At 43.2% G+C, this 12,079-nt stretch overlaps 1 protein-coding gene across 3 annotated transcripts in view; it reads right to left on the bottom strand.

The window, feature by feature from the left end:
* LOC138608410 (retinoic acid receptor beta-like) overlaps positions 1-11,570 on the bottom strand; it is a 96,852-nt gene extending 85,282 nt beyond the window's left edge. For all 3 annotated transcript variants that reach the window (XM_069680988.1, XM_069680989.1, XM_069680990.1), the window contains exon 1: positions 11,414-11,570. In XM_069680988.1, coding sequence (XP_069537089.1) covers positions 11,414-11,570 — 157 coding nt within the window. The remainder of the gene's footprint in view (positions 1-11,413) is intronic.
* Between the last annotated feature and the right edge of the window lie 509 nt (positions 11,571-12,079).

The raw sequence follows: 12,079 nt of genomic DNA, 5'->3' as shown, positions 1-12,079 counted from the left end.
GCACTTTTAGTGGAAGTTTTCACCCTGACCACCTGTTTCTTGGCTGTGGGCCGAAGCAATTTAGTGTAGATTTTCATAAACTGTTTTGTACCTAACTTAAAAAACTTAAAAAACAGGGCCTAGGTTTGGAAAATACTGGGATTACCCTTCGGTCAGTTCTCTGGTGCTTTGAGCATTCTCTACTTCGGAGACATTTGTGCCGCACAAAACTTGTGTGTTGTGTTATTTCCTTTGTTCAGCCTGAGACTGCTGAAGCCTTCAGACAGATGTAACTTCACTTAGAAGGAGGACCGAGGCTAAGACCCGCCCCTCTTGGTTACTGTTGCTACGCCTGTCAAGCTTTCGCACCAGCATGTAAGTATTATGGAGTTTTCAACTATAACAGTGGGAGATGTTCCAAAGGGAAATAACAGAACATTTCTAGAAAAATAGTTCCCAAACATCAGAGAGAAGTCGACAGAAAGGACGACGACACGCATTCAAAAAGCTACATCCAGAATATAATGTGTCAGCGGAGTGTTGAGAATGAAGAGGACATAAACATCGAGGCAGAAGCTCAGGGGGCGTCAGGCATGAACAATCCTCAATACATTGTTTTATTTTACGCTAATTATTAGTTATGACTTCCTGTAACTTTCATGATCTAACATGTTTAAGCCCACTGCTAGCAAAACTAAATGATCCCACTTTTTCATTTTGTTTGTTGTAAAGCGAGTCAGGATATTGCTCGTGTGCTTGATCCACAAACTGGATCTCCTAAAGGCACAACAGCAAAGCCCAACACAATCCTGCACAAGTTTGCCACAACAACGGCACAAACCAAGGGCTGGTGAAGTAAAGCCTGCGCCGATATCATCGGCGGTGGTAGCGAAGGTCAGACAGGATCGCAAGCAGAGACCATCATGTTGCATTATCCTCGCAAAGCGAAGTGATAATGCTTCCTTTTTTTTAATTCCATGTCTGACATCTCTCCTCTCGACACCACCTCTAAACTTTGAGGGTATCTGCTGGGCATTTCTCCTTGTTCTAAAAGCTTGACAGGCCTCCCGTGCCTAGTTACAGTTGCTAACATAGGATTGGACAGTGGCTGTTCAAGGGAGGGGCTTAGTGAAGGGTCAATTGCAGAATGACACTTTATTGTCACACACTTATTATATCTTGTTTTAAAACACGAGAGACATTTAAATTGAATGCACATATTTATGTCTTCATTTTGTCCGTTTGTCGAGTTCTGATCTCACAAAGAATTGTGTATGTGGTTCTGCAGATAAAGGAAAGGGTTAACTTTGTGTCTACTAGCTCCCTTCATCTCTTCCTCTCCTCTGGTCACATCACACATCGTCGAGTATCAAACATGTAATGTGTGAAACAAGTGTTGAGCTGAGCTGCTGATGAGGATGTATAGGACCACTGGAGCTCAGAAACAATGTGTATGTATGTGAATATTAGCTTTCTGCAGGCGGCTCGGCGCTCTTTAACATACATCTGGAGGAAAAATACTTCTGCGGCTGATATTCTGAGGGAGCATTTGTGACGGCTCGGTGGTCCCACACCGAGGAGACGCAGCGCCAACAGTCAGCCTATTTGAAACTCATGGCTGCGTCTGGGAGGCAGTGTGACCACCTGCAGACAGATGGGACGCATAAACCTGGATTCATTACACCCATCAGAGTGTGTGTATGTGTGTGTGTGTGTGTGTGTGTGTGAGGGAGGGAGGGAGGGGGCGGAGGGAGGGGGTGGTCAATGGGTACCTGTGTGGTGCTGTATAGGCCCTATCAGGTGCAGGGGAGCCTTTTTCCATTTTCTGCGTGATTAAACTTTGAGTCGACTTCCCCGCATGTTAACATACACAGAAAGCTCCATTAGAGGAATAAAGACCGGTGACAGACAAGCGCGCACGGCCGGTCTGGCTGAGGAGCAGGCAGAGAGAAATCTGTGGCTGAACCCTTAGCCTCTGGCTGAACCTGCCGCCGGGGTCAAACAGGAAAGCACACACTCCCTGCTGGAGGCTGCAGGCAGAATGGGGGGCAAAGACGGGAGAAAACAGCTCCTCTGATTGGTCCGTACGACGGGACAGAGCCGGCAGGAGCACACAGACACACTGAGCTGATACTGGTTTCAGATCAGCCAGGACGAGCTCAGGCAAGCAGAGAAACTTTGCTCTTAAATGAGAGTTTGTTTTGGCTGATAACATTAAGACATGATGTGATAATCTCATCATGTCCTGATCTGATAAAGACACTGCTGGGACTTTATCAGATCAAGTCAATCATGAGGGATTACTGCTGACGTGCACCACAGTTTCAATATTCAACACAATGTTCTTCTAACAAATGGGAAGTTTAATTCAGAACAGTGCTGACTGATAAATCCTATTTTCTGTATGTATTTGATGTGAAAATGAGCACAATTTTGTATCTTGATAACCAGAAAAAACACATCATAAAGATGCATGAAATATAATTTAGACGAGCCAAGAAAGCCACCAGACTCCATTGACAAAAACAGTAATTTTGCCCAATAGATTTTTGTTTGTCTGCTGCCTCGATCGGACAGTTTGTTTGTGTTATCGTGTGTTTCACAAGGATTTTGTTCAATTCAAACTTCCCATTTAATTTACAAGTTGCACAATAACATAAAAAAACTACCTGTGGTAGATCAACAACTCACAGGTTCTGCAAAGTAAAATTACTACTTTTCTTAATGGAGTCTGGTGGCTTTGCAGATAGGGATGGAAAGGCGGTTTCTTCCTCTTTAACAAAATATTCTCTGCAGGAATTATTTCTGTAATGTTGTCAGACACTCAGAATAACAAAGTGAGCCTGTCTGTGGGAAAACAGAGCAGTGTTGTGACGTTCGCCAATGGTTCGATTCTTTTGAACGGCTCTTTGGTGCAAACGACGGGAGCCGAGTCATAGGTGAGAGCTGTTCTTTTTCACCGCCCGCCAGAGATCCACTCCCCTTTATGCCGAATTACCACAGGCAGTTTTTTTCAGCTGCAGCTCTGCTTTGCTCGGTCACATACAGCGGACTCATGTGACCACAACATAGTGCCGACGGTGAATAACATTGGAGCGGTTCTGTCTGTGTCAAAAATCCGCTTCCAATACGTTCCCTGTGTAGATTAAGGATTTAGGATCCATCCCTTACAGTGGCCAGTACAGACAGGAGGAACAATTAGAGCAGCCAATTTATCCCCTCTTTTCCCCCTCACCTTACAGTCTGATCGTCTGACAACTAGTGCTTTTTTAGCAATTAATTTAGTGGGTGCGATGTTATAATGAACAATAGGAATGAGAGCCGAAATGATCAGACCCAACTTTGTTTGCTTGTTTAGCATCAATACTAGCATGCACACAAATACATTCATCGAGCACAGAGTGGATTTGTGTGCTCAGACTCTGTTTTCTTTGTGAGAAATGTCTCCTAAAAATATATGTATTACTGCAAAAACTTGAGTGCCACATGCTCAGGACGGAGACATAAATCTAGCGTCACAGAGAAAGGTCATTACTGGTAAATTATCTAAAGGGGAAATAAGCAGCAGGCGCCACAGCCGGCTTAATAAAGCCGACACACTGACCCTGCTCAGCCCTAAATGAGCAGTGTGAGGCAGGATGTGAGGTCACGTAATGTGGAGATAATCCGCAGAGCTGCAGCGTCATCTATCCGCTCTGTGCCCTCCTCGTCCTCATATCCAGTTCCACCAGTCTGAAAACCAGTGACATGTAAAACTCTGCCCACATGGTCCACACGGCCAACAGATGGCAAAGAACCTGCAGCAAAGTCTGTCGCTGCACACACACAGGCCGTTTAACACGGAGAGGCCGAAACGAGGACAAAGCTTTTACTGCTGCAGATAAATGAGAGGGAAAGGTGAAATCTAAGGCTTCATTTTAATTTAAATAAAAAATCAATTGAAAGCAGGAGCCCATTAATCTGAGGGATTGAATTAAAGTGGACAAATTATAACAGATCCCCCGAGCAGCAGGGACAAGGAGAGGAAGAGAGGAGGTGGGGGGAGTAAGAGAGGCATTTCCTGGAGCTCCTCGGGGTATTTGTGTGTTTGGTTTGTGTTAAGGAGAAAGCTGTGGTGATTTGGGTGTGGAGCGGTGGGCATAGCCTGCGAGGATTAGAGGAATATTACTCCCAGTCGGTGGATCCAGCCCCCCTCCACCTCCTCCTTCTCCTCCTCCTCCTGCTCTCAGCTGACGCTCCATCCAGTCTGGAAGTGTTTTTTCTTCCTGCAGGTTTTCTCTGCAGGAGCAGCGAGTGCATAGCTCACATACAACAGGCCCAGTCAGAGGAAATGGTCAAAGTTCACCCAAAGTACACCAAATTAGAAGCAGCTTTGCGCTGCTCTCCGGTGCGTTTTACAGAGAGGGATATTTAGAGGAGCTTTAAACACTCGAGGAGGAGAAAATAACAATGGAGAGGAGTCATTTGACTTCATGTCTGGTGTGGAAATAAGAGGAGAGAGAGGAGGATCTGCTTTTCATCAGGAGATCTATTTTGACAGAGAGTTTGACAGAAAAAGCCTCCGAACTCACTTTAATTCTTTATTCTAATCGAAGCTAGTATTCTGTGGCTATTGTTGAGGGAGTAATGTGACCAAACAATCCCCGAACCCCTTCCTTTGACCCCCTCTGTGACCCCTCTTTGACCCCGGGTTTGACGTGGCACAGAGGTCAAACTCCACATTGACAGGAAGCAGCGTTAGCAGCAGCAGTGCCGAACACAACAGGTGCAGCCGCTTCAAAGCTTTCATAAAAAGTGAAGGAGAAACTAAGAGCGCCATAAAAGCAGAAGAGAGGAGAGAAAGCTCAGAGAAGGACGGGACGTGAGGAGAGGAATAAGGTGCTTGAAACACGAGAGGTTTCTTTATAATCCGCTGGAATTCATGGCCTTAAAAGCACAGCGCCGCCCGGGATGATTTTATTCTCCTGCTGCCAGAACATGAACGTGAACCTGGACTCTGTGTCGGGTAAAGACAGAGAAAAGAAGCTGGGAGCTGTGGGACGGGAGGCGAACAGAGGGAGTAATCCAATTCAACTACGAAAATGTTCAACCGAGAAAATAATCATTTATGAGCTTTTTTCAGGTACAGAAATGTTCAATAATAAAATTGAGGAGGAAAATCTGCCTGATGGTGCTCCTATTTTAACATTTAATTCACTCATATACACGTTGATAGGTAATAGCATTTAGACCAAACTCAATAAAATCTATTGTCAGTTTTAAACACCTTTTTCAAGGCATTTACTACCACTGTTAAGTCTGAGGTTAATTCTACTATTTGGCCTCTTGTTGGCCTTCAGTTTGACACCTTAAACAGTCCTTATTAAAGTTAAGATTAATGTGCACAAACAGTTTAATTAAAGGGTCTAAAACTACTGAAGTTGCGTCTTTAACAAACCAAAATCGAGCCCAAAATGTTGCAGTCTTCTACCCAGTCTTAGTGTAATTGTAGCGCAGTGATAATTGGATTCACGCTGCTAAATCAACAGTTAACAATCACCTTTAAAACTGTTCAGAAAATATGGGCACCAGTTCAGCTCAGTGGTTAAACCAGCAGCTGATGTCTCAAGTCCTCGACACGGCGGTTCAACTCCGTTCAACTCCCACCCTCGGCCCTTTGCCGCGTGTCATCCCTCATTCTCTCCTCCCGCTTCCGACACTATCCACTCTCCTCTCTATAAATAAATGCATAAAAGTCCAAAAATAAATATATATGGGAAATATAAAGAAACATAGTGCTCATAATGTAGAGAATTGAAACAGGCGGTGAAGCAATTTTTAGGTTCTGAAAGGATGTGTCCGAGCTGTTTATGACCAGACAAACTCTGATAAAAAGACAAGTCAGGTCACTAACAATTAATCTACAAAATAGCTATTTTTATAATCAATATAATGGCTATATATATAATTAAATAAAAAGTCCAAAGAGGACGATAATTAGCAGGGTCTGTCAGTGTTTTTCAGGCAGAAACCTCATTAAAAGGTGCAGCTCGCTCACTTTATATTTGACCTTTTCAGATTCAAAATCATCGTCATGGCCGCCAAACAAGAGCGACTCAAAGTCTGTGTTTAATCTATGATACTGAAGAGCCAACCCCAAATGTTTTGTTAAAGTCTCAGAGCTAAATGTTAGTATCAACAGCGACACGATCACAAAATCAGCCTCGTGTGACCTTTAAAAAAAAAGGGGGAAACTCTGAGTGAGTCTTGTCCTAACTCGTCGGCGCTCTCGGCTTTAGGCCTGACACTGTACGCGGGTCTCTTCAGGTCTCTCACACAGCTGCAGCTGAGTGATCGCTCCAGCTCTCAGATCTTTGCTCCGGCTTCCTGTGTTGCCAAAGATCTTAAACTGTTGCTTTATAAAGCGCTGATGGTTTAGGGCCAAAATAACTTTCTGGTGCGTCCTGACCTCTCAGCTGGTCGGCCTCAGGTCTGCTTTCTGTCTCCGTTCACTGCAGTCATAACAAAGTCCAATCCAAGCCTTCAAACTTTTCTGTTTAAACTTTTATTAAAGTTAACTGTAGGAAACATTTTACTCTACTTTAATGTGAGCAAATATAAGTGTTATTTATGTGTGCAGCTTTAACTGTACTGTGGACAGCGTGCAGGCTGCTGTGTTAGCACATCATGAATGACTATATAGTAAAGGTTGGTTATAATAGCATTACATCGTAATGGGAAAATTCACATCTGCTGACAAAAGCTTTTATCTTTTTAAACAACATATAAAGCATCTACTAAACATTTGAAAACGGACCAGGAGCAGGCGGCGAAACTGACAGCAGGAGATCGTTGTTTGCATAATCCAGCTTAAAGTAAAAAAAACAGAAGAAATACAGGAAAATGTACTTTTAAACACCTTCAGTTGTACAGATTTTAAGGGATTTAAAGTATTTAATGATGCATAAAGAAATGACGCCCAAACATAAATATTTTGTTGATGTTTCTTCATACTGAACGGTTTTGATCGATATGTTTTGTGTCTTTATTTTTATAAATTTGCAGTAAAAACGTGTCCAATTTATGTATTCATTACATTTTACGACAGAATTACAATAATTCTATTAATTATTATTATTATATATTCACTAACAGTAACTCTCAGTTTAGGATGTGCAGATTCTAAGGCATTTCTGCTGCAGAGTTTAAAGGGTTAACTGATGTGTTTTTGTCAATCATACCTTTTTTCTTCCATTTTATTTATTTATCTTTAAATATTTGTTGGCATCTCTTTAGACTTTTCCTTGAGTGTCTTAATACGCAGACAAAAAGCCTTAAATGTGTGACATGAAGCCTTGTTTGAATGGCCCTGTTGTTATTAGGAGTCTGAAGTGTCTGTTCTCGTGAGGGCGGTTAAGCCTCTTAAAGAGAAACTAAACCATCGAGAGAAAGTAAAGTTCTGCACTGGAGCCACATTCAAAATGATGTCTCAGAGTGTGTGAAGGAGCTGCCTGTGCAGCAGTGGAGGCCACAGCAGACGTGGTATTTGTAGTTTGTTAAAAGGGCAGCATCAGTACAGACGCACAGTATCAGTGTAACCCTGATGGGACTTTAACACTGTCCTAATCATGTCCATTAAACATGGCTGGCATCAGAGAGCCCCCCTCCCTTTCATTCCACTGTTGTACATCGCTTTTTATTTCCCCCCGTCCGCCTTTCATTTCACACGCCCACTGAATTAGCTCGCTGTGCAAGCTGTGCTAATGTCCTTTCATGTCCATATCAGAGGCGCTTCAGCCTTCAAGACAAAAAGGCCCCAATTATCCCCAAACACACGTCAGCTGTGTACCAATCACCCTGCAGCAGCACGCTCGGCCTCGCTACGTCACAGTAACACACAGTCACACTTACACTTGTTTGTCTGATGGCTTCTGGATTTGTTTTGATGAGACAAAAAGACTTTTATTGTGAAATCCATTTGATTCTTTACAGGCTATCTTGCTCCTCAGCCTCAATGTGTGAAGCGGCTCCTTGATCATTGCTAATTAACATCCAAACTGGAAGAGGAAGTGCATTAATGGTCGGCTCGTTGTCAATGCGGCTAATTAACACCCAGGAGGTTTCCATTATCCCGAACAAATAAATTAATAAAGCAACATTTCAGTGACCCTGGGAGAGGCTTTCTCGAATCAAAGTGTGATTTAAAGAGCATCTCACTCAAACAGGAAGAGGGCAGGGGGGTCCTGTCTGACGGCACAGAGGCCAGCGAGCAGCTTTACAGGCCGAGGACGAATCCAGCGTGAGAACATGGATAAAAATGAACAATAACTTCGGCCTGTAGCGCTGCGTGAGAATATTGTTAAAGGGCAATGATTGTTTACTTGCATGGTGAACACCTTGGTGTGCTGCTCGATGGCACAGGCGTCAGTGGGAGTTTGGGATGCTGAGAGAAACAGGACTCTCATTTGAAATGGTCAGGAACATTTTTATAACAATTTCTGCAAGGAACCTCATCATCATCGAATACATGTGAGATTAAATGGGTCCATCCACACAAACGTGCACACTACATGTAAGAGTCTAAATGTAACAGCTTGAACTATTATTACCTCATGAATTTAACTTCCTGGTTTTAGGAGGTTTCTGCAGCCCATGCAGCGTCCATGGTTATTTAATGGAATTGCTTTTGTATCTAATGCAAACATTATTTTAAAAGCGCAGAGACGTTATCTGGGCTTTATTGCTTTTTGTCTTTTTAATTCAACTGAAACAGCAGTGTTAACCCGAGCAGGGCCGTAGCTGCCAACATGGAGCTCGTCCTACAGTTTCAAACGCACACTGTGGCTGTTTTATTGGCTAATTTCAGTGTTTTTAGAGTCAGTATGTTTCTGCAGCAGTAAAACAGGCCGGCAGCCTTTTGACCTTTATTCAAATATTTAAAAAAAACTCCAAACACTTTGGAGATTTGGAGACGATTTTGGTTTTGGGCCAGACTCTTGAGCGGGGGCCGAGCGGTGCAGGATCTGGATCTTGACCTCAGTATTGTTCAGATGTTGGCCGCGGCCCTTTAAAGAGCGACCGGACACTGCAGCGGCTTAAACACAACTCAGTTATCATGTCTTACTCATGAACAGGTTTATTTAAGGAGTAAAAAATATATGAAGTTTAATTAAGCTAAATCAGCGACCTTGAGTGTCCTGAAAGGCGCTTATAAATAAAATGTATTATTATTATTAAATGCTTTATTATTCTCCTTAGTTTACTTTTACAATCATCATTATGTTTCAATCATTTTTCTTTTCAGGGATGTTAATAAACTTTAATCGTTTCAGTGAGTTTTACCACAAATTAAATGGTTTCTATCCTGACTTTAAATGATTGTCAGTGTTACGAGCAATAAGCGATTCATAATATACAAAAGAATAAGATGATTGTGACTACATGAACATCCCGTAATTAATGACAGGAGAAACCTTGATAAGCTTCATGTAAGAAAGAAAATAATTTGTATTTCTATGAGTACCAAAGCTAGCATGGAGCGGGCAGCATTTACGCTTTAATATTAGGAATTTAAATTGGCAGATTATGTAGCTAATAGAATTATTGAACAGGAAACATCTAAATAAGAACATTTCCTGGCGGATGGACAGCTGGGTCCTGAACATGACGCTGTCACAGAGCATTTAAAGGCTGCTGTCAGAGACACTAGATTGTAATGGAAATATACGGCGACAGTTTTTAGTTTGATGCAGTTAGAAAATTATAACAATGTGGCCGAATTTTTAAATGTGTTTTTATGCATTAATGGAACGACGCAAATAAAATCCTTTAAGACAAATTGAATTTATTAACACGTGTGTGCGAATATATTATAAAGTGAAAAGGTAATTCCTTTAAGAATATCATAATTGTATCAGGTTTTTAAGTTATTGTTGAATTATTATTATTATTCATCTAAAAGCCATCATGTCTACTTTTTTAATCAACAGCAAATTCCCCTTTTTGAAACTATTTTGAAATGAATTTTTAAGTAAATTAAAAACTTTAACTCCCAGCTTCTTTAATATAAAAACATTTGTTGCCACCTTCATCACAAAGAGCGGAACATTTCATAGATTTAATTTAAGAGATAGTTTACAGGTTTTGGACTTTAAGATGCACCTTGGAAACATTTTACAGACACAAACGTGAATCTGTAGATCCGTTTCATTCAGTTTTCTGTCACCTCTCAAATGTCGCTCAGAGACCTTCACACCTCTCCAACTCTGCAGAGAGACAGTCACACATGCAGCTCAGGTGAAAGGTGGCAGCCCTCGCTGTTCCCCTTTCCCCTCCGCTGATAAGCAGAGCCTCTCCTGACGGAGTGCCCTTCAGCAAACACGTCCTGAGGAATGACAGCTGCGGGCTGCTCGTTATCACAGGAGGATAAATCACGGAGCAGCAGCGGGGGACAGAGAAAGACAAACAGGGACGAGTGGCTCACGAGCTGCACGAGGAGAAAGTGTCGTTCATGTCTTAATAAATAATAAATGTATGGGGTATTTTAATGCTTTTTATTTTACATAAATCATTTTAATTCTGCATCAAGCTCCTCTCAAACTTGACGTTCTGTAAGATTGTTTCTAAATGTTCATTTTGATTTGATATTATTTTAAGTTTTGGAGGGAATCAGTTCTTAAATTGGTCGACATGCAGCTGCAGCTGCAAACATCCACTTAATCTCCCGGACAAAAACTAAGCAGCAGTCCATCCATCTGCCTAAACGCACGAGGTTGACATGTCCCGATAGCCGCGCACTAATCTGGTTGAAAAGCTCGCGGGGTCATTTGTCTAAATGAGTGTCAGGGAGCGCATGCAGGTCGCGGCTCGTCAGGCCGGCCCTCCTGTCATGTGCGGCCGGGAGGAGGCGGCTGGAAGCTCCGCCGCCTGTTTACTCTCTGCATTCCTGCAGCCTGCTGCTCTCTGAACTGATCTGAGACCTGCCATACATCAGCAGGTCCCGGCTGCTTCACTGTGCAGGATTTATGAGGGCGCGCGCTGACAGTGAAATATGACGTTTGGAGACTTTTTTTTTTTTTTTTTTTTACTGAACCAAACGTCAAAAATAAACTTATTTTTACTCACGCAGCAGATTATAATGACACTTTGTAAAGTCACTGTGCTGCTGCCCTGTGTTATTATTCCTCCTGATTATTTATGGTGCGTTCATGCGCCCTACATTTCCAAGTATTTCCCTTTGACTCTCAGAGGAAACTTCCCTCATGTGTCTGATTTCAAATGAGCAGTTTCATTATCAGATCACTTCCACAATAATTAGAACTCCTGGAGGCCCTTTAAGGCAACTTGTTGTGCACCCTGGACTCAGCCCGCACCGGCCCGTCAGCCCTCAGACTGAGGTAACAACAACAACAGCAACAACAACAACAAACAGAGATGATGAGAAGTTGGGACCTACAGTGTGCGCTCCGCCGGTGCTGCCACTCTCTGTGCGCCAGTCCGCTGATGCAGGCTTTCAGAGCCTTCTCCTGCAGCATGCACGAGGACGGGCTGGACGTGTAGAAATCCAGCATCTGCCCGGGACTCACGGCCAGTACGTCCATGCAGTCAAACATGGTGACGGCGCGTCGTTCCGCTAGTCTTGTGCGTTATGGATAAAAATCGCCGGCAAAAGCGCACACAACTCCATCAAACTCCGCTGTTTCCCCCCTCCTCCTCTTCCTCCTCCTCTCCCTCCTCCTCCTCCTCTTCTTCCTCTTCTTCTTCTTGGCACGGCAGATTTCGCTCCTCTTCTTCTCCTTCGTCCCGCACCGGAATCATTAATTATTCGGAACAAAAATGCTCCTCTAAATGCTTGTTGTCCATTTCCTCGCGCCGTGTCCACTCAGCGCGTCACCGCGGACGGTTAACGGGATTCCTCCATAATAACAACAACAATAATACCCCGACGTGTCTGTGTGATCAGCCCGTCCCGGTTACCGTCAGCAGAGACCGCAGCGGCGAGCAGCCCGAGCCGGAGGATCTTTTCTTTTCTCGAATCAAAAATAATCCGGACTGCGTTTAAAAGCTCACGTTCTCCTCTCCGATGACGAATGGCTCCTCCGTCCCCCCGTGCAGCTCATTT

This window comes from Semicossyphus pulcher, unplaced genomic scaffold (genome assembly GCF_022749685.1).
Source record: "Semicossyphus pulcher isolate SPU_LCO1_2020_fin unplaced genomic scaffold, fSemPul1.0.p SCAF_5, whole genome shotgun sequence".
NCBI classification, from domain to species: domain Eukaryota; kingdom Metazoa; phylum Chordata; class Actinopteri; order Labriformes; family Labridae; genus Semicossyphus; species Semicossyphus pulcher.
The sequence above is the reverse complement of the archived record's forward strand: the minus strand, read 5'-3'. Positions and strand labels throughout refer to the sequence as shown.